General features: G+C 35.0%; 1 protein-coding gene across 2 annotated transcripts; it reads left to right on the top strand.

Annotated features, from left to right (window-relative positions):
* Positions 1-872: 872 nt before the first annotated feature.
* Positions 873-12,567, top strand: LOC147292513 (magnesium transporter NIPA (DUF803)). Of its 2 annotated transcripts, none has more exons than XM_086231372.1 (9): positions 873-900; positions 1,241-1,447; positions 1,538-1,594; positions 4,415-4,505; positions 4,738-4,898; positions 5,398-5,525; positions 5,611-5,748; positions 10,935-11,027; positions 11,931-12,567. In XM_086231372.1, exons 2-9 carry the CDS (start codon positions 1,321-1,323, stop codon positions 12,111-12,113), a joined length of 978 nt encoding a protein of 325 aa, XP_086087498.1. In that variant the 5' UTR covers positions 873-900; positions 1,241-1,320; the 3' UTR covers positions 12,114-12,567. The 2 variants fall into 2 exon arrangements, with proteins under 2 accessions (XP_086087498.1, XP_086087497.1); XM_086231371.1 differs by lacking the exon at positions 873-900 and adding an exon at positions 980-1,114.
* Positions 12,568-23,901: the final 11,334 nt, after the last annotated feature.

Below are 23,901 nucleotides of genomic sequence, written 5' to 3'. Positions count from 1 at the left end.
ACTAAAACATTTATGTCATTTCACTTTAGGTACTAAATTTCAGTTTAGGTACCAACTTTAAAAAACATGGTTATATCAAACTGTGACTGTTTAACAGTCATAACTTTTTTATTGATTTGTTATGTTTTCAATATTTGTAAGGCTTAAACTTTAATATTAGTCTTTGGGTTATAGGACTTCATCCCCCAAACCTAAATCAAAAATATGAAACCCTTAAAAATTTGGATTTTTTATAAATTTTAAATAGTCACAACTGTGACTGTTCGACAATTACAATTATAATTGTTCGACAGTCACAACTGTATAACAAACTGATTTGTGACCTAATCCAAAATGTTTGACTCTTGGTTAGTACCTAAACTAAAAAAAATTAGTGTCTTGCTGTTTTATTAAAAAACTATTGATATTTGATATTTAATCCTAATTTTCTAAAATAAAAAATATTAAACTCTTAAAAATTTTAAATTTTTATAAATTTGAAACATTCACAGTTTAATCACAACTGTGATTGTTCGACAATCACAACTATATAACAAACTGATTTGTGACCTAATCTAAAATGTCTTACTCTAGGTTAGTACCTAAACTAAAAAAAATTAGTGGCTTGCTGCTTTATTAAAAAATTATTAATATTTGGTATTTAATCCTAATTTTCTAAAAAATTAAAGTATCATATAGGGGACTTTGAATTAAGCTAGCTCTAAAATGGGAATTAATAATAATTTACTATTAAAAAAATGTAAAAATTAAAATAATTATGAAATGTAAAATTAAAATTCTAATTTTTAAAATTGTAATGCTCGTATAATTATTCAAGGCATTTAATGAAGAACGCGCGGGATGCGGGAGGCAGCTTACACAATGTGAGTTGTATTTTTTATTCCTTTCGGAGTCCTCAAGGTAACGGACTTACCGTTGTATTGCCTCACAATCACAATCACAATCACAATCACAATCACAATCCAACACTTCTCCTTCTCTCTCTTAACGCATTCCAGAAACCATACCCATCAACCATGTTCACCAGTTCAATCTAAAAATAAGGGGAAAACCCACTTTCTTGACATCACGGTGATGGTGGGTTTTTAGCTCCCATTGCAGTGTGCCAAGAAGGGTATGGTTTTATATCCCTATTTATGATTTTTCTATATGAATGTGTGTTTTTGTTTATATATATGCATCTATTTTATGATTTGGGATTGCGGGTTTTGATCCGTTTTGCTGGGTTTTATGGTTGTAGGAGTTCTTTTGGATGTGCAATATTTCTTGGCCCTGCATACTTTGCTGGTTTCTTCTTTCTCTACATCACTTCTGTGACCAATGGGGGTATCGCTCGACAATGTTCATGGATTCTGTCTGGCGATTTCTTCAAGCATTTTTATTGGGACAAGCTATATCATCAAGAAAAAGGGTCTTAAAAATGCCGGCGCTACAGGAGTCAGGGCAGGTTAGTTTGATTTCCTTTGTATTGGACGCTTGGAGCATTGTTTAGATCAATATTCTTTTTGTTACTCAATTTGTGCTCTAATGCAATCAGGGTCAGGAGGGTATACGTACTTGGGTGAACCCATGTGGTGGGCTGGGATGATAACAAGTGAGTTTAATCATCTCTTCAATCTGCTTTTCTGGATTCTTGCTTTTTCTTTTTTGTGGGATTCTTGTTGAATCAATTTTGGGTTGTATATAGAAGAACCCTTCTTTTATTTGCTTTGTGTTAAATCATGTTGCTTTTGAGTATCAAATAATATCTAAGGTTGTAGTATAGAATCTAGTTCACATGGTCATCTAATTTGGATACTTCACGTTAACCTGCTCTCTTATGTGTTCATGTTGCTTACAAAGATAAAATGCCTTCTTTCACTCTTGATATTATTGAGTAACTTCCATTCCCATATAGTTGCATTTCTTTGTTGAATTCTGAAAAGTTGTCTGTAATCACATTTATGTTTTCATATGCATATAGGCTCATTTGTGTTAGGAGGTGTTCCCAATTTATTAACTAAGAATATGGCCTTAGACCTAGTGGATAAGAAACTTGAGATGTTATGCAAATACCAAGTAGCTCAGATTAATATTTTCTTGTTGTTTTGGTGCAACATTTATACTATGGAGCATAAGATAGAATTGACCAGAAAAGGAGAATCCTAAAGACTCGACTTAGAAAAGCTTTATTATACAGAACCCTTTTAGCTATTCTACTCTATTAAGATCTATACTTTCATCTTTCAACCATATTATGAACTAGGGCTAAACTTACCCTTAGTTATTACTCCCTACATATCATTTAATTATAGTAGTTTTAAACCAAATTTGCTGACAAACAAAAGGAATTCGCAACTCATGTCAATAAAGGATAATGTCATTTACTCAGGTAATGTTTTATATTGCTGGCTGCACGTGCTTTGCAACATCATGTGTGCAACCTGTAATATGTTGGCTGCATAGCTAAGGTAGAGTATTCAAAGGATGGCTCACAGGTTCACAGGTAATTTGTAGCAAATTCCTTGGGAACTTTTCCCAGATCTGAATATGGATTTGGATAGGAAATGAGTTCCTTGAACTCTATAGTTATCAGTTCTTATGAATTTTTCAAGAAACTTTAGAAAGTGAAATTGCATTGCCTTCTTTAAAAGTTATTTGAAATTTGCTGAGTTAGATATCATTGTTAGAGTTAAAAATTACTATGAGAATAAATAATGAATTTACACAAAGGATAGAAATAACGGATGCCATCTCTAGAATACTTCCAAATTGCAAGTTAAACTAGAAAGTTGTATGTCCTAAGAGAGTGATATTCCTACTTTCAACAGCAGTTTGGCTTTTGTGATTACACTCATGAAGTTGATTTTGCAATCTTTGTTCTGAGGTTTGGAAACACAGAGGGTCCGGATGCTCATTGATACAAAATTGTTAAAAATTTACTTTCACTTTATATTTTTTGTTGGAAGATTGAACCGTAGAGGTTGACTTTTTTAAACTACATGAAGAATGAAGACACATGCGAGATAATTCAAATCAGATGCGGAAGCGTTTTATTCTTGATTCTTCCAGCTGTTGCTTTGTTTAGTAGAAAAAGGGGGGTTTGGGGTTCAAGGGTTTAGGTTCCTTTTCATCCACACCATTTTACATGATCTACCAACCCAACTGATGCTTACATGGTCTGGATATTAGATATTATATAATTACTGATGATGTATTCAGATAACATTTTTTATTTTATGCTGGGGTATATGTGGGAGATAACAGAACAGAGACATCATTGAATTTGTCTTGCACTGGAAGTATGGAAATATTTTTTGAACCAAGGGGTTGATATTGTGGTTTCCTACCCAGGCTGTACAAAATTTGGGTCCATATGTATAGGATCTTTCCTTTGCAGAGTTCACACGAAGAGGAAAGAATTATCACATTTACATTGCAATGAGATAAATGGTGTTTTCATGGATTCCAATTGGTATTTTCGTGGATGCCATTAGATGTTCTGTTACTGTATCTTATTCAAATAATTGCATACAAGTCTATGCTAGAATTACCTTTTGATTTGTCCAACTGATTGAATAAGTGGGAAGCATTCTTGGGGTCTGAATTTACACCATTATTACTATTAAGGCACTAGATTAATAAGTTTTTCTTGTCTTAAAATCTCTAATATTGATTCATCTGACTGATGTACAATCCTTTAGCTTTCAAAAGTCTGGAGTAATGACTATCATGGGGATTTTCTTTCTGTGTATAGTAACTTCTTTGATTGATGATACAACTACACTTCATGACAGTGGTGTGGTTCAATTGGGTCAATTATGATCTCGATGTCTGCAGTTAAACACAGCTCAACCCGGTCTTTGTCTTCAATTATTAGGGTCAACTGAAAAACATTATCAGTGTATCTCATGAAAGAAGACATTGTTGGAAAAGTCAACTGCAGTAAGGTGGATGGACATATAGGAACAATAAAAAGTGGGGAGAATTTGGTCATAGATATAATATATATACTAGAAGCATCATACACATGCATAGCATGTGTGATGCGAATGTATAAGAAGTTAGAGTAGGTTAAAAGTGGGGTAATGTAAATTTAATTATTAACATTGTTTAATGTAATAAGGGAAAAATTGATATTTTCTTTGCCATGGTTGACAAAGAGCGTTTTAATAATAGTATATAAATATATACCTTCATTTTATTATTTTTTATTTTGATCTTTATATATGAGGTTTCATAAGCTTTCTAAAGTGCAACTTCCCATCAAAAAGTTATCTAGAGCATTGTGCCTGTGTATGAGCTGCAATTGTGGGGTTTTCTCTTGCATAATTACTCAAATTAGGTGCCTTGAGCTGCATGCTGAAATTTTATTTTCTCCTTTGCCCTTAGTTGCATGTTTATTTGTTAATGCTGACTTTATGCTCTTTTATAGTGATTGTTGGGGAGATAGCTAACTTTGCGGCTTATGCATTTGCTCCAGCAATTCTCGTAACTCCCTTGGGAGCTTTAAGTATTATTGTCAGGTATGAAACATCTTTGCATTGCACTTGCTGAGTAAAGAGAAACTTCTATTCTTGTTATGTATTTATTATACAGGTGCATGCATGAGCACTTGAGAAATATATTCTCTGGTATGAAAAATATATTTGTGCATGAATGTCTGTATACAACACATGTGGGCATGTGTATGTGTGTGTGTGTGGTTGTGACCGGTGTTTGCATGAGAGTTTTTATAAAGGAGACATTATTATTCAGTGCAGTGCTTGCTCATTTTATTTTGGAGGAAAAATTGCATATCTTTGGTATTCTTGGTTGTGTTCTTTGCATGGTGGGATCTGTAAGTATTGTTTTGCATGCTCCACACGAGAGACAAGCCGAATCTGTTAAGCAAGTGTGGGAGCTTGCTACGCAGCCAGGTAATTGAAGATTTACTGCAGTCTCTTATCAATTTTATTTTCTAATGTTTACATTTGATCCTTATTTATCATTTACATTAATATAGGTAAATTTGATAACATCAGAATTCTTTTGCCATGCTAGATTTTGCTTTTACATTATATAATGATTAGAAATGAGGGGTGGTTGAGCTTCTTTATCTTTTATTGATATATTAGAAGAGACATATAGGAGATGTATTTAATGAAGTAAGGTCAATGTGAAGAGCCCATGGAAAACAGTTGTTTAAGAAAATCTAATTTGTTATTTTATGGATAAATGTGAAATGCTAGGCATGTTTGTGCTCATTAGATTTAATGAGGCTTGTTGGCTTTCTTTTGAAACTATGAATTTTAACCTAAATTACCAATTTTTACTTAAATGGTAAACCCTGCTTAAAGATAGTATGCATAGTTCCTTAGAGACTGTATATGAGCATCCAAGATATGAATAATACAAACTAATTTTTGTTATTTACAGGTTTCATTGTCTACACTTGTATAGTATTGGTTCTGGTCGCTGTCCTCATTTTCCGATATGTGCCACGTTATGGGCATACCCATTTGGTCGTATACGTTGGAATTTGTTCCCTCATGGGCTCTCTTACGGTCTGTTTTTAAATTTTGAAGCTTGTTAAAACTATTACTTTAGGTTTTCTACTGAATCCTTCTCTTATTTCTGATTCATCTGTAGGTTATGAGTGTGAAAGCAATAGCGATTGCTTTCAAGCTGACATTTTCAGGAAAGAATCAATTTAAATACTTCCAGACATGGGTTTTTACATTGGTAGTCATAGTGTGCTGTCTTTTCCAGATTATCTATTTAAACAAGGTAAATAGTTCCCTAGCAATTTTTTTATTCTGTCCTAATATTGTCTCTGCATTACATTTTAAAATTCAAGTGATTAAACCAAATAATGTTGCAATGCCTGATACTAAAATCCTTAAATCCTTATGCTCACCATGTTCTCATTCTTTGTTTCCTTTTATTATTATTATTATCAGGGTTTATTTCATATTTAGTACCTAAACTTTGACCCTTGTCTTAATGTGGTACCTAAACTTTTATTTGTCCCAATTGAGTACCTAAACTTTTATTTTATGTCTAATAGGTACCAAAATGAATTTTTGTTAAAATTGTCAATAAAAATTAGGGGCAATATAGTCAAAGTATATTTTAATTATTTTCTTTATATGTTTAAAATTATTAAAAAAAAACACACAACAAACAAAAACAATTAAAAATTAAAATTAAAATATAAATTTTTTGAAGTGACTATATTGCCCCTAACTTTTGTTGAAAATTTTAACAGAAATTCATTTTGGTACCTATTAGACACAAAATAAAAGTTTAGGTACTCAATTGAGACAAATAAAAGTTTAGATACCACATTAAGAAAATGGTCAAAGTTCAGGTACTAAATATGAAAAAAAACCTTATTATCATCATTCATGATGTTGTTGATTCATATTCAGTTTATATAAATTAAATGTGTCTGGGTCGTTTCTTTAAAAAAATGTGTCTGCTACAAGTCGGGCATCCGTGTTCCCTTCAATAATTACTTAAAATTTTGCATTTAAAAGAATGTGGAATGGGGATTAATTTGGACTTCCATCATCAGAAAATGAATTTTATTTTAAATTTTTTTTATCAGCATACGAATGTTGTTTTCGTATGATGTGAATTTAAATTTAACCTAAATGTTCCACCTACATTGTGTGATAGAAGATATTTCTTTAATATTAATATTTGAACTAAAACCTGTTGTTACATGTACTTTATTCTAGGGAACTTTCTTCTTAGGATGGGAATGCCATTTCATATGTCAGTCTGATCTTTACTCCTGGAGGCAACTTGGTGCTCCAGTGTGTAGGGGGGGATATAATCTTATATCATAGATTTAAAAAAAAATAAAAAATAGCGTCTAACTAGTATGAAAGACAGGAAGAGTTTCCTTTACCATTAATGTTATATAATCAGGGATTCAGAGTTATTGATTTAGTGTTTGGACAATTACAAGATTTTTTTTTAAAAAAACAAACAAACTTTCTAACCTGGTCAAATTTATTGGGATGCTGAATTGAGAAGGCAAAGGTCAAATCTTCATAAGAAAATTCCTTACGTTGGTTGATCTTGAAGAAAGTTCCCTAATTTGGTTAAACTTGAGATATTAAAATCTTGGTTCCTGCTGCTCAAAAGTCAAAACCTTTGATAGGGCAACATATTAAAAACATACCTAAAATGAGAGCTTTAAATTTTCAAATAGGCCTTAGTGTTATTGTAAGTTGTTATGACTTCTTGATGGCATTGGGTTTGTGAATTTTGTGAAGTACTTGTGGTTTGAGGTCTCGATCTCTAAGTAGGGACGGAAACAAGTCGGGTTTGCAGGGTCAGATCTTTTTAATTTTTTTTTCTTTTTAAAATGATATCAAATCAACTCAAATACATAATATAGTATAGACAAAAGACACTAAATCATATTACATTACAACAACATTAAATCATAAAATAAAGGCTTTTTATCACCAATAGTCCATCTACTTTCACTCAAACATCAAATTGGTCCCTAAAGTGCATTTTCAATCAATTTCATCCCTCATCTTTGTCATCGAACATCAATTCGGTCCCTAGACACACTTTGAAAATTCATCAAAAATAGCTCGGGATACGAAAAAATTCCCCGAAAATTCCTACGAACTCGTCTTTACTACTACTATTTTTATATGGGGTCAAATTATCAAATTGATTTTCCAGAAAATTCAGAATTCCCAAACTAATTCCCCGAATTTTCTGGAAAATACTAAATGTTAATTTGATAATTTGACTCCATATAAAAATAATAGTAGTTAAGACGAGTCTATAGGAATTTTCGGAGAATTTTTTCATATCCTGAGCTATATTTGGCGAATTTTCAAAGTGTGTCTAGGGACCAAATTGATGTTCGGTGGCAAAGATGAGAGATGACATTGAGTGAAAATGCACTTTAGGGATCAAATTGATGTTTTGGTGAAAGTTGAGGGACTATTTGTGATAAAAAGCCTAAAATAAAACTATTAAATTTAAAAGACAAACAAAATATAATTATAAAAATATACATGTATAGTATATTTATTAAATTAACAGGTATACGGGGCAGGGCGAAGCAGGGAGTGGTATTCCCATACCTGATTTATTGGAGCGGGGCCCCATGCCGAAGAATTTTTCCATGCTTATCTCAAAACACAATCCTACTTGCGCTGAAGAAGAGAGTCCTTGCTCCATTTTTCACACATAAGAATTAAGTTAGATTTTTTTTTTTTGAGAAGAAACGAGAACTTTTATTAAAAATACAAAGTAAAAATAAAAAACACAGAGTGGATCAGGAATCCACAAACTTATAAAGAAAAAAATAAAAGTAAAAAACAAAACTGATCTCAGATAAGAAAAAACCCAAGACATTGCCCCAGAACTAGTCTCACTGCACAACAGCTAACACGTTCAGCATAATAGAGGATATAGAGTGTGCCCAAAAATCAGCCGTAACTGATACCCATAAAGCAGCCCAAAATTCTGCTCGCTCCCAAAGAACTTCCACTTCAACCCCCTTATAATCATCGAAAATTCTTCTATTGCGCTCCATCCATAAAACCCAAAAAACAGCCAGCACCAAGCATCTCCATAGGGTTTTTGCTTTTTTCCCCTTCCCTAAGGCCTGAAAGCAGGTGCTCAAAAGCTCAGAACTTTGTGGTATTACCCATGAAACGCCAACCTCCCTAAACAACTTCCACCACAATTGTAAAGAGTAAGAGCGATGAAGGAAAACATGGTCCACACTCTCCTCCCCCGCTTTACATAGAATGCACCATTGAGGTGAAAAACAGCTAAAAGGCCTCCTCCTTTGAACAAGATCACAAGTGTTTACCCTCCCAAGAGCCACCAACCAAACAAAAACTCGAACTTTAGGAGGGATTTTTGCTGCCCATATTTGGGGATAAGGAGAAAAATAAGGGTCACTGCTTTTGTTGCAGAAAAAAGTACTATAGGATTTGGAAGAAAAACACCCTGACCCTTCTAACTTCCATCTTCTGGAGTCCACCCTTAACGGAAACAGACGAGCCCCTTCTAGCTTCTCTAGCAAAACCACAAGCTCAGCTAACTCCAAATCATTTGGGTTTCTCCTAAACCCAAAATTCCAACTATAAGGATATGCATAAGCGTCCACAAAACTTGAGATAGAATCATGATGCTTTGTAGACAATAAAAAACAACTAGGATACATTACTTTCAATGGGCGCTCCTCCAACCAACAGTCCTCCCAAAACCTGACCCTAACCCCATTTCCCACTACAAATTTGCAGCAATGTAAAAAGGACGGATAGCCAAGAGAAATGTCTCTCCACGGACTACGGCTTGAAACCCTCAACAAAGGCTTTGTGTCCCAACCATTAACAGCCTCCCCATATTTGCTTCTTATCACATAATGCCAAAAGGAGACTGGTTCCTTAGAATACCTCCACAACCATTTACCAAGTAAAACTTTATTCCTCTCAATCAGATTTCCCACCCCTAAACCTCCTTTTACCTTGCTTTTAGCCACCACCTCCCATCTCACTAAGTGGTCTTTCTTTCCCTCCTCCACGCCCATAAGAATTAAGTTAGATCAACCTGAGAACTGAGACTAGAAGATTCAATCAGTCCTTGTTATTTTCCCTTTTGTTTTATTTATTTTCTTTCTGTTAAGAAATGCAACACTAATGCAAGTGTATTTAAAGAATAGGAGTCTACGATGATAAAACATAAGCTGAGGGAATGAGAGGACATGAGAGAACCAAAAAGAAAAAAAAAACTAAGATGAAGAACATACTCTGAGGCATATAGGTGTGAGGCCGAGCTAGGTAAGAGGTTTAAGCTTTTTTTTTTCTTTTTTTTTTTTTTTAATAAGTGGTGGGAGTAGCTGCAGGATTAGGGTTGTTTTTGCTTCCTCTGGTCAAGGGGTTAAGGTGGCAAAAGGTGAGGTCTCACAAGAGCATAATGCTTTTAATACCATGTTAAGAATAGAGCTAGATGGGAAGAAGATAATCTCTGTATTTTATTGATTCAACTGAGTAGAATACATAGACTTATATAACCTGCATTCATAAAAAGTTAAATGAAAAGTAATTAACTAAATCAGCTCAATCAGTAGCCCTTGGCATAGGCTTTATGCATTTCTTACTGAGTTTTGCTTTATTAAGGCTATGAAAAGTAGTTAATAAGAACCTCATAGTGCAATGGACACAAGACCAACAGCCTTAACAAATGTAAGAACCAAGAAAAAATAAAAATAAAAGAAGCTAAGTAATGTGGTTCCCTCTCATGATCATTTATGTTAATGATTCTCCCTTAAGTGAACTGAAACCTATTCGAAGGTGATGTTTCATGTGTATGGTTCTCCAGATGGAAGACTTGCATTGTACTTTGTCCTGTTGCATTCTAACTCCTTTTTATGGTGTAATGTGGCATCCTAACTTTGAGGTAATAGACTTACATGAATTGTACTAATATACACTGTTTGTTCTTTGTTTTGGTACTGATCCACATTCAAGCTGACATTGCCCAAGATGTCACACCATCTCTGTGATTAAACTTGACACCCCCCCCCTTCCTCCTTTTTTCTTTCAAAACCCCTCATTTTTGTTTTCTTTTTGTTGGGCTGGGGGCCCTGTTTTACCTTGTGGAGGTGGGAAGCTCCAGAAAACATTGTGGTTTTGGAAGGGTATTATCTGTTTATATGACAAAATTATGAAACTTTATTTACCTTTTTCTGGTGTAGACTCTAGATATGATTTCTAGGAAACTCTAAGGTATCATTTTTCAATATTATCCAGGCATTTTGTTACCTTCAACTTAAATATACATTGTATTGAAACACATACAGTTAGAGTCCTGAAAACCAAGCCATTTAGCATTAGATATCATGCATAAAATTGACTTAATTGTCTCTCTCAATCTTGCCGTCAGGTTAATGTTTAACCCATATCATTGATGCATTTTGGCAGGCTCTGGACACCTTTAACACTGCTGTTATATCTCCAGTCTACTATGTTATGTTTACATCATTCACCATTATTGCCAGTGTGATCATGTTTAAGGTAAATACATAGAAATTTAGATGTTTGGAATGCTTTGATTTTATTTTCCTTTCATATTATGGATGAGAATAATTTTCTGCAGATGCTATGGAAATATCAGGTTTATTTACTTAGTTTTTTGACAACTAAATGTCTTTACCATGTTTAACATGCAATTTAAGGTCCAAATTCCATCATTCAGAATGTGGATTTTGAGCTGATGAGAATGGTAACTACTTTTAAGATCATCATCTAATAAGCCCAGCTACTTTATTGTTTTCTGTCATGTGTTGATCATCTAATAAGCCCAGACTTGATGATAGACATGCAAAATTTTGTAAAGGAAGGCTTTTCAGCACCACAACTTTCAAGGGACACCAAAATGCCTCCAATTTTCAAAATATATTGTGTGGTTCAATTGTTGTCATCAAAAGGACTCAATCTTAGTCCTGGCTGTTGAAAATTTCATGCTAAAACCTGATTTATAATTTCTTGTAAAGAACAACAGTTCTCACACTTGGAATACCAGTTATTGCAAGCACAAAGGAAGTGATAGATTCTTTGATAAAAAAAATAAAAAATTGTTAGCACTAAACAAAGAAATAGAGCTAAAAACAATTAAAATTCATGTATTGGATTGCAGGAAACTTAATCTGGATTTCTGTAACATTTGAGATATTATGGGAACTCTTTTATCATGTTTGATTTTTCTGCATATGTGGAAATCATCTGTGTTTCATAACCTGTCATCTTCTTCTCTTTCCTATTGAGTTTGTTGGAAAAGATAATATGTAATTTGGTGGCTCTCACTTGTGCTGGTGTAAGCAATTCCTTACAGTTTCATTGTGATTATTTTGTTCTCTGAAACATTTCTATTCTTTTAGGATTCAATTTGGTTTTTCTTCCTTTTGATTATAACTGCAGGACTGGGAGTCACAAAATGCATCACATATTGTGACTGAATTGTGTGGTTTTATCACTATTCTATCTGGTACCTTTCTCCTTCACAAAACCAAGGATATGGGAAATGCTGCACCCAAGGAATTCATTTTCTCCCAAAGTCCAAACCGTGAGAATGCACCCTCAAATTCCTCAAATTCCCGATAGCCACAGATAGTAAAGCCTATGCAGTGGTACGGTATCATCTTTCACTTATTGGGACCCTCTGCAAGTACCAATGCTCGTTTTGAGGACCAGATTTCAGCTGAAAGGTACTTCATTGTTTCGAGGGCAAGGTGCAAAGGGAAAAAAGAAGAAAATAAATCAAACTTGACCTCATTAATGCAAAGATTAAACTGTTATTTTTAGGGACTCCCCAATATAGTTGGGGTGTTCGTTTTGGTTTCCACTTATTTTTCTTATACTAGTTGGGGTGTTCTTTTTGTTTTCCACTTATTTTCTTGTCCTGATCAACAGTTTTTTGTGTAAGTATGGTTAAAAAAGGATTTACAACATATTGGGGGAAGTATTTACAAGGAAGCTATTACAGGTTCACTAGCTTAGCAATTTGTAACAAGTTCACAACATGCATTCGGCTCTCAAAATAAATACTACTTCCTTACTCTCTATTCTCATTGTTTCACTTAACTTATAGGCTTGAGTACATAAGATCTTGTCGATAATTCGTAGGCTTATGTATCTCTCAAGACATGTGAATTTTTATTTTTTTTGGAAACTTCACAGGCGGGTCCTCCACCATCACCTTCATCGATTTCCCAGATCAAACCCAACAACAAATAAACAAAGAGGGAGGCTATGCAAACCACCCTTTTGTGCTGAGTTGACCACTCTAATAAATTTTTTTCAACTTTTTTCCTATTTTACCCTTTATTGCAAAAACATGATAAAATCACTTAGATCCATTCGGTGGTCATCTACCGAAATATCCACCAATGTTCGGCAGATAAGTGTCGAATAAATGCAAATATTTCGACAGATAACTGTCGAATGCCTTTTTCATTTCCATTCGGTAGTTATCCACCGAATAATCCACCAATGTTCAGCAGATAACTGTCGAATAACCATAAATATTTCGGTAGATAACTGTCGAATGACCCAACGAACAAAATTGAAATTTTTTTGTTTTAAGGATAAAGTTGGAAATTTGAAATAGGGTGGTCAACTTAGCAATTTAGGGTGGTCTGAATAGCATCGGCCATAAACAAATCCCTAAGCCCCTAAACCCATGTCTTCGAACAGCTTGAAGAATTAATGGGTAGCGTTCAAAAAGACGACTTTTCACAACTTGCTTCCGATATGGGCTGCAGCCCACCGCATTTTTTTGTAAAAAAAAAACAAAATTACATGTAGTAGTCTACCCAAACTCAACTAGTTTCAGCCCAATAACCCAAACATATTCATACCCAAAATCCCAAACATGAAACAATCTGATAGCTAATTTCCACCAAACACAAAAAAAAAAAAAAAAGTTCACTTAATTAATTAGACAGAGGTGTGACCATCCTCCGTGTTGTTTTTTGTTTAGATGTTCTTTATTCATTCACTCTTCTCTCCCTCTCAATTAGTCAATCCGATCTTTGTAAGTTCTCTCAACCTCTCTTTTTGAATTCTTAATATCTCTTCTCTTTTATAATTTGATATTTTTCTTTTCATTTTCTTCTCTGTCCAATTGACCCACAACCACAAGGTGTTTTTTGAATTCATCAATAACTCAGCCCCTAAGTCTAAGTAAAATGTAAGCATGCCTATTAACTTTTGTTAAATTTTGATTGAATCTCTAACGTTTGAGTTTAATTTAATGTTTTAATTAAAAATTTGAAGTTAGGGTTTTCATTAATGATTTTTGCAAGTCGTCAGATACTTACATTGGGGTCAAAAAAATCATTCATAGTTTATAGATTGATTGTTTTTTTTTATTTTTTTATGGGCATGATCTTCTTGTGAGGCTTCATAAATGTCATCATTATTCACTTAAGTAGTGCTAGTGTTATATTGTATTAGTAATTTAGCATTGTATGTTTATTTGTTGTTTAATTTATTGTCTGTTTTTTTTTATTTTTTTTTTATTTTTTTATTTTTTTATTTTTATGAATATGCATTTTTTGGGATAAGGCTTGTCCCCTAACTAGGTGTATATTTTGGTGTTTCTTAAAGAGATTCACTCGTATCATCAAATTTTGTTTATATAAATTTTATTTTAAATCAATGATGTTTTAGAAGGTAATATAAAGAATAATGCTATATTTTAGGATTTGTCATAAAAAAAAAAACAAAATACTGTTGAAATTTTTTTTAAAAAAATTAGAGCAAATTACAATTTAGCACCTCAATTTTACATGTTGTTTCACTTTAGTATCCCAACTTTGAAAACTTGCAAAAAAGTACCCCAACTTTCATTTTGTGTCAAAATAGTACCTCTGTTAGTTTTTCTTTCAAATAAACCGTTATCTGCTGACATGGTAGAGGTATTTTCGTCTTTTTCCCCATATTTAAAAATAATAATATTTTTTAAAACTTTTAAATAACAAAATAGGATTAAATACAAAAATGGTCCACAAGCTTTATAATGAGTCTCAATTTAATCCACTAACTATAAAAAGTGTCAATTTGGTCCACAAACTTTCCAAGTTGTACCAAAGCAATACAAATGCTAACTTTTATCAGAAAATTAACGAAATTGGTCACATGAAAATGTGATGAACGGACGAAAATGCCTCTAAAAATGTGGTCACATGCTGTGCACATGACTAGTTTTCGTTAAATTTTTCGATGAAAGTTAACGTTTGTACTGCTTTGATACAACTTACAAAGTCGTGGACCAAATTGACACTTTTTGTAGATAGTGGACCAAATTGAGATTCACTGTAAAGTTCATGAACCATTTTTGTATTTAACCCAAAAGAATATCTTAAAAAAATTAAAGCTTTTAAAAATAAAAAAAAATTTGGGAGGGTCGGGTTGGTGGGGTGAGGGGGGTTGGGTAAGGTGGTTGGGGGAAGGGGGTGAGTCAGGCCGGGAGAGGGGGGAGGGGGTGCGATGGGGCTGGGGCTGGGGGGAAGGGGGTGCGCGGGGGGTGTGGGGGAGAGGGGTCGGGGCGGGGGGGAGGGGGTGGGTAGAAACGATGGGTGGGAGGGGGTAGGGAGTGGGCGGCGTGGGTCGGAACGATGGGGTGGGAGGGGTGGACTGGGTGGGGGCAGGAAGGGAGGGCTGGGTGAGGGCTAGGAGGGGAGGGGACGGGGCTGGGATTGGGTGGTTGAGGCTGGGTGGGGGTGGGGCTTGGCTCGGGAAAGGGAGGGGGTGTGACGGGGCTGGGGGTGGGGGGAGGGGTGCGACGGGAATAGGGTGGGGGAGGGGAGAGGGTGGTCGGGCAGGGAGAGGGGGGAGGATGGGGGGCAAGCTGGGGAGGGAGAGGGAGAGGGATAAGGAGTGGAGCGACGAGGATGGGAGAGATGGGGGGCGGGCTGGGGAAGAAGAAGGGGGAAAATAATTTTTAAGTAATTTTTTATTTTAATTTATTTTAAGAAATATTTTTAGGAAATATTTTTATTTAAAATTTTTTAAAATTTAAAATTTTTTAAATATAGATAAAAAGACAAAAATACCCCTACCCCTACCACATTAGCATATAACGGTTTATTTAATAGAAAAACTAACGGAAGTACTATTTTGACACAAAATGAAAGTTGAGGTTTTTTTTTTTGCAAGTTTTCAAAGTTGGGGTACTAAATTGAAACAACATGTAAAGTTGAGGTAATAAATTATAATTTGCTCAAAAAATTACTTAGAAATGTAACTTGTGAGAATTAGCTTGGAAGTCCAGCCCACCCCGTTATAAAATCATGGGTCCGTCCCTTCTTCTGATACCATGTGACCCCCAAAAAATGGTGACTTTGAAAATGGCGTATGCCCCAACGCCGACTATATGGATGGATCAAATGGTCGACTATATGGGACAGTCAACGTCGACTATATGAATGGTTGAGACAATATAATATGGTCGACCATATAGGACCCTAAACTCATAAACTAAAACCAGACAAACAGTCACCGGCGACTCCTCTTCCCAGCCAACCACCCTCAACCGTTGCCCATCCTCTCGTCCGTCTCTCTCTCTCTCTCTCTCTCTCTCTCTCTTTCTCTCTCTCTCTCTCTCTCTCTCTCTCTCTCTCTCTCTCTCTCTCTCTCTCCTCCTCGTCCCTCTCCTCCATGATGTTCTAGTACAGCATCCAGAAATAGACAAACCTTATTTATGCTTAGAGCGAATAGACCCAGACTTGTACGAACATACCCAAACCTAGACCTTGTTCTGCATATCCATGTCAGTAGGCGGAGTTAGATCGGTCGAAGGAGTCGAAGACGGGGACGACGTCGGTGGGGTCAAAGTTGGGGGAGAAGAGCTTAGGACATCGATGAATTCTTAATACAAAAAGAGAATTCCAAAATGTTCTTCAAGCTTATCATAGCTTTATTACTTTTGATGACAATAAGTAAAAAAGAAAGAGAGCTACTATTTGCACACCTTTTTTTTTTTTTTTTTTTTTTTTTTCTTTTTGTACACATTTTTCTCCTACACACCTCTTATCATCTTTTAAAATGTAAAATTTATCTTTTAACATACCCTTCTCATTACCAAAATACCCCCAATCTCATTAATCTTACTAAATTTCTCTTACACACCTCACCCAAATAATTCAAACAATACACATTCACTCAACTCTTTCAGACAATACACACCTCCAGCCCCAACCTCACACCTACCCGATCCTAGCCAAGAACACACCCATGTATACCAACATCATCATCGAAGCCGTCACCACCGCCGTCAACTCACTGTCGAAGTCGCCGTCAACTCACTACTGTCAATCCGTCGTTGGTGGTCTCACCACCTTACTACAACATCATAGCCATTGTTGTCAACCCATAGTTATGCCTTAAGCTAAATTATTTTAATAATATGTAAATCTAGGTTTTTTTTATCAAATTTAAATTGGTTAATTCATCCCAAGACCTATTTTTTTTTTGTTTGAGATCATTTGGAATGCAGGTTTTCTCGGTTTCAAGATTGAAATTTCGGGTTTGGGTTATAGGGTTTTGTAGGTCGTTCGGCACTGGTCTATCGAATATTTCGGTTTCGTTCGGTAGTAAGTTACCGAATATTTCAGTTTCGTTCGGTAGTAAGCTACCGAATATTTCGGTTTCGTTCGGTAGTAAGCTGTCGAACATTTCAGTTTCGTTCGACAGCTTACTACTGAACAAAACTGAAAGGTTCGACAGCTTACTACTGAACGAAATTGAAATGTTCAGCAGACCAATGCCGAACAACCTACGAATCCGAAAATGAATAACTAGAAAATTCACTCTTGCACTCTAAAAAATCTCACTCCAAATCATCGCAAACAGACGAAAAAGGTATTAGGATTAATTAACCAATTGAAATTAGATAATAAAGCATTAGATTTACATTCAAATCCAAAAATTTTAGGTTAGGGCATGCCACCAACTTCCAATGGCTTTGGTAGAGAGATGATGCGTGGCGGCGATGAAGGCGGGTTGACGGTGGGAGGTGAGTGTCGACAATTTTGGGATAGAGGTGGGTCACGGTGGGGTGTTTTGGTTGTGAGGTTGAGGATGAGGTGTGTAATTATGGTTTAGGAGTGTTGAGTTTGGGGTGTGTAAGGAAAGGTTTTTTTTTTTTTTTTTTTTCAAATGATGTGGGTTGTGCTTTAAGATAATTTTCTTTTGTGTCAATTAAGTAATTTCATAAAATAAGTTGGTGAGGATGTGCAAAAAAAAAAAGATGTGCAAATAGCAGCATTCAAAAGAAATCACGACTTTATGAATAACAATATTATTACAAATTGTTTTTGAGAATTCATTAAACAATTAAACTTCAATATTATTACTTTCAATGGCAAAAAGTAATAACAAGAAAATGCAAGGGGCATTTGAGACTTTTTATGTCTAGAAAGTGCTATTTCTGTAAAGATTATTGTTGAGTGTTAGATTCAAAAACGCTTTATGAAAAAGTGTTATTGACGTCTATTTCCAAATAATGTTTACACGAGAGTATGAGACTAAATACGTGCAACACCAGTTAAGGCTAATAACAAGCTCATTACAATCAATTGAGCCTAAAAAGATACCAAGTTATTCATCCTAATGAGGTTTAACAACACTCCCCATAAACTTGATATTATTAATGGACGAGTTTAGAACAATTGAGCTGAAAATTAATCATGTTCATTGAGTTTGTGCGATGTAATAAATTCATAACATACTTGGTCTAAGAGAGATAAAGTACTGCAGTCCAGTACTTTAGAAAATATCTCTACACCCGAAACTTAGCAGCAAGAGTTGAGATAAAAGAAAGGAGGCAGAGGGGAAATACTTAGGTCCTCAGTTTTGAGGACATTCGATCTCATCCTCAATTTTCGATGTGGATCAATAAACTTATAACATATGTCAATATTTTGAAAAAACAATAACGTACAATTACTGACTTATGAGATAAGCTTATTTAAATTTAATTACACATGTTATAAAATTATTGGTACTGAGGATGAGGAGGTCTTCAAAACTGAGGACCCAAACCTTTTCCCTTTAATAAGAGTGGCGCTATTTCCGCCTATGAATTTTATTTCTTCACCTTTTTTTTAGAAAATTTGACAGGTCAAAAATTATGTAATTATGGTATCGACGAGCAAAATATTGATGTTGTCTAAATAATTCGAATTATGAAACTAAAATATGGAGTGAACTCCATCATATATATATATATATATATCCCTTATTCTAAATGAGGTTCTTTAAGAAAGTTTCCTCTATATGTCAGTTGCTCAAAAGAGATATTAGGAATTTTCTTTTTCTAACTCATAGCATACTAGTAAATTTAGGGGAAAAAAAAAAAAAGCAAACGGCTGATAGTTTTATTTTTCATTTTTATGAAAAGAAAATAAGGTACATTGATTTTAATTACTAAATTTCAATAACTTTTTAGTTTAGGTACCAAAATTAAATAACATTTTAGATTAGGTACTAATGGAAAAGTCAAACAAATTAATAAAGTAAAAGGTATTATAATTTACAAATTTTACATCACATGCCACTACAATAAAAAAAAAAATATTACATCACAAATATTACATTAATTTATACTATATTATATTAACAAAAAAAATCAATCCAGTCACAACTTAACTGTGACTTTCTTGGTAAATTGAAAGAGACAACTCACATCACTATATTATGTATTATTTTGAGTAAATGTATTGTTTTAACCTCTATTTATATTATATTGTAGTATAATTTCTCTAAAAAAAATTCAATTAAGTCACAACTTAACTGTAACTGTCTCACAACTTAGATGTGACTGTCGTTCAATCATAACTAAATTTAAAGTTGTGAGCGTCGTACAGTCACAACTAAATGTGAAGTTAAGACTACATTAGTAAATTTTCAAGATAATATAAAAGCTTTAAGGGCAATTTTGTCAAAACTTTATAAATTTTAACTAATACTTACCATATGTGGGTCAAAGGATAAAAATGTCAAATGAAAAAGGCTCAAATCAAAGGGGCCAACATATTTGTGACATAATCTAAAAAACTACATTTAAATTTGGTAGTTCAATTGAAATATTATATGGTCTTCATGCTATACCAAAAAATTATTAAGATTTGGTATTTAATCCTAATTTTCTAAAGAAAATAATAGATATGCCCACTCTACAATCCTCAATGTTAAATTAACTCATCTAATGTTTGTAATGCTAAAAACGACCACCTTCTTTTTCAAAAGTGATAAAGAAACCCTCATTTTGAAAATGAGGGATTGATTAAAGTATTAAATAGGGCAAACGCTTGATGTGTCCTTGTATTTTGGTACCAGAATGATTGCCACTAACATGTCCGATAGTGGCAATCAATAACAACCATTGTTATTGTTAAAACTTGAATTCTTTATTTTATGTTGGCTTATTTAATTTTCACATGTTTATATAATAGAAAGACAAAAGGAATAGGGTTAATTTCATTTATATACCTCAACTATATATCACTTATCAACTGAGTACCTCTGCTTCAAAAACTTTCATTGGGGTACCTCAACTTTAATATTTCGTCAACTTAGTACCTCCTTTAGTCTGACCGTTAGGAAGACCGTTATCTGCATATGTGGCGCTGACGTGGCACACGTGGACCCTACTATTAAATATTGACTTGGCATTTAAAAATTGCCACGTAAACCAAAATTAATAAAAAATTAATAAAACTTTGAAAATGATATAAAATATTAAAAAATAATTGAATTTAAAAAAACAAAACAAAACAAAACAAAAAGCCCAGAAAATCAAAAACCCAGCATCCCCGCTGCCTCCCCCGCACAGCCACCCAACTTACCCACCTCCCTGCCCCACTCTGGCCATCGCCCGAGAATCTCCTCCCCCCGCCTCCCCTGCACAACCACCCAACTGGTGCCTCTCTCACCGACCGCCGCCCTCCCCCTTGCGTTTGGATGCCCAGAAAATGCAAAAACAAAGATGTGGTTGCGTTTCGATGGGGCCTAGGGAGGGGGGAGGTGGGTGCAACTGGGTTTTGGGGGAAGGTGGGTGCGACGGGTTGGGGCGCAAGAGGCTGCGATGAGGGTTGGGACGGTGCTGGGTGGGGGAGATTGGGACTAGGAGGGGGGAGAAGGATGCGATGTGGGGTTGGGACGATGCTGGGTAAGGGCGACGGGGCCTAGGGAGGGGGAGGTGGGTGCGACGGGTCGAGGGGTAGAAGGGTGCGACGAGGGTTGGGGCGGGGCTGGGTGAGGGCGACTGGGGCTGGGGAGGGGGGAGGTGGGTGCGACTGGTTGAGGGGGAGGGTTGGGTGACGGGGAAAGGCTGGGTGAGGCTCGGCTAGGTAAGGGGGTGGGGCTGGGGAGGGAGGTGGGTGGGGACGAAAGGGGCTAGGAAGGAGGGAAGGGGTGTGACTGGGTTTGGAAGGAACGAAGGTTGGAGGGAGGAGGGTGTGACGGGGGCTGGGGTTGGGGCTAAGGGTTAAGAAAGACGTAGGGGGGAGGGTGGCAGTCGGTGAGAGAGGCAACAGTTGGGTGGCTGTGTAGGGGAGGCAGAGGGAGGCGGAGGTGATGCTGGGTTCTGGGCTTCATTTTTCTTTTTTATTTTTCAATTCAATTATTTAAGTTTTATATATTATATTATTTTAAAGGTTTATTAGTTTTTTATTAATTGTGGTTTAGGTGGCTATTTTTAAATGCCAAGTCAATATTTAATAATGGGGTCCGCGTGTGTCACGTCAACGCCACGTATGTAGATAACGGTCTTCCTAACGGTCAAACTAACGGAGGTACTAAGTTGACGAAATATTGAAGTTGAGGTACTCGAATGAAAGTTTTTGAACCAGAGGTACCCAGTTGATAAGTGATGTATAGTTGAAGTATATAAATGAAATTAACCCAAAGGAATATATCTACAAGTATGCCCCTTTTAACAAGGGATCCCTCATTTAAGGCTAAATAATGGATATCTTTGTGGCCAATTTAACATTATAATTTGACAATCGAAACCATTTATTTTTTACGTGTCAATAAGGATCAATATTGAAAAAATTTGATAAATCATGAACTATTTAATCGTTTGATTAAAGGCTCATTTCACGATTTACTACCCAAAATTGTTTTCCATTCTCAGATTATCACCTGAAAATTTTTTTTATCCCAAGTTACCACCTATAACTTACACTCGTGTCTCATTTTACCTTGTTCTATCAACACCTCTGTAAAAAAATGTTGACGTGGCCGTTAATGCTGATGTTGCGCTCTGGATGTGTGCCACGTGTCACATCTTTATTTTATTTTCGGATTTTTGCTGTTTTCATATTTTTATAAACTTTGAAAATTAATTAAAAATAGTTCCGGACTCAGAAAAATATACGGAAAATTCTTACAAACTCGTCTTGACTAGTGATATATCAAATATTTAACACACTTTGTTTGCCTTTATTACTTATTAATCTGCTATGATCTTCAATGAAACTGTTTGTTTTAGTGTGTTTTGTGCAAGTTTTGTAGTTTTGATAATTTAGGGAATATCAAGCTGAAAAGGATAAAAGTCACGATGATTGAAGAAATTGAATTGGTGTCGCGCATAAAGGGAAATCCAAGTCTAGTCAACGTTTCACCAATTCATCAAGGAAAGGAAACTTCCAAAATTACCAGGAAAAGCTTTCCAATTGTGGAAAGGAAAGAGGTCTCTCAAAGGAAATTAATTCTCATCTACACAAGGGCCCAGCTCTATTCCAAGGGTATCAAGGATTGATGAAGGCCCTAGATGATTTAGGAATTGTAATCTCGTAAGGATAGGAATTTGTGGTGTCTTTGTAATAGTATAAATAGGGGGTGCGGTACTAGGTGGGGACATATGGAGAAGGGCTGCACAATTTGGATTGGAACATCATTATTATTTTTGGGTGAACATCATGAATTCCTACACAACATCCATGTCGCTTATCACCTTCATCATGCACTAAATTTCTTATACTAGGCTACGATGTAGCCTAGCTATGAATTCCCTAAGTTTTTCTAACTCAATTTAATTCTATTTTTATTCATGCATGTTGAGTATTTATTTCTTGGTTTAATGCCTTCAATTACTTGATCACTGATTGATTGCCATGAAGAACTAGATTGAGACTGGAAGGAGATATCTAGTAAATAGCTTCTAGGAATAAATACCATAATCTGCATAGTTTCATCGGAAGAGGAAAATATGGGTTGTGTTTTCATTAAATGTTTCTTATATATGGTCTTAAAGGGTTTTCACCATCTAAATTCATATCTAGGAATAGATTGGGTTGATGGGATTGAGAATACAATTAGTATATCTAGGAATAGAATACTAGTGAAAAACGTGGAAACAATTAGCTACATGCTGGGTAAAAATAGGATTGATTTGTTGGAAAGACTTGGGATGGAGTAGTTATGGTGAAATCGTTGGCCTAGTACCTTGTCATATTATTTTAATTCGTTACTTTGTTGTTTACTCGTCTTATACGATCTTGCATATTTCATTTTCAATCCTTATAATAGTTTCCTTGTTTATCCAATTTTATTTAGGCGGAAATTACACTGGTATTTAATAGATTAACTAAATCCCTGTTGGAACGATACTTTTCTTATTACTATATTACTTGAGCGATATTGTACCCTTGCAATTATCCACATCAACTAGTACTCATTTAATATGCGGTCAAAATACTAATTTTCCCTCTGAATGTTTCTAGAAAATTTAGAAAGTCCAATTTATTTATAAAAAAAAAAGAACTCTAAACTCTTTGGAAATTCATAGGATAATCTCCCGAACTCCAAAAAATACGAGATCTGCACCGTTGGTCTTCTAACAACTTACAATACCTATTTCGTGAACACTTGCTACCCAAAATACTTTCTGGTCTTAGAAGAAAATAAATTTCCCTTTATAAAATAAATTCTAGAAAATTTTATAATTTATGTAAAGTTTCGAAAAATTATCTAAAACAGGTTTTTGATAATTTCTAAAATATTTTTAACAATTCGTCCGAGACTTTACGAAAATTCTAGAATTTATTTAAAAGAGAGAAATTTTGCTAGGCCTCACCAAAAAGCCCAAGGCCCAAAGCCCGCCTAGCCCATTGGGCCTAAAGCCCGATCTAGCCCAAAATTTGGGCCTGCCGGGCCTGGCCTGAAAGTCCCTTGGGCTAGGCTTGGGTCATCTCCTTGAAGCCCACGACCTGCCCAAAGCCCATTTACATATATATATATATATATCTTCAATAAAAAAAAATAAAAAAAGATTTTAGCTATTTTTTTATTCGAACATGAGACCTCATAGAACTAGATTCAACTCTCAACCAACTAAGCTGACTAGTTTATTTGTTTAATTTGTGAATCATAACATATT

The sequence above is a fragment of the Dryas octopetala genome, chromosome 2, assembly GCF_963921425.1.
Source record: "Dryas octopetala chromosome 2, drDryOcto1.1, whole genome shotgun sequence".
Taxonomy (NCBI): Eukaryota; Viridiplantae; Streptophyta; class Magnoliopsida; order Rosales; family Rosaceae; genus Dryas; species Dryas octopetala.
The sequence above is the reverse complement of the archived record's forward strand: the minus strand, read 5'-3'. Positions and strand labels throughout refer to the sequence as shown.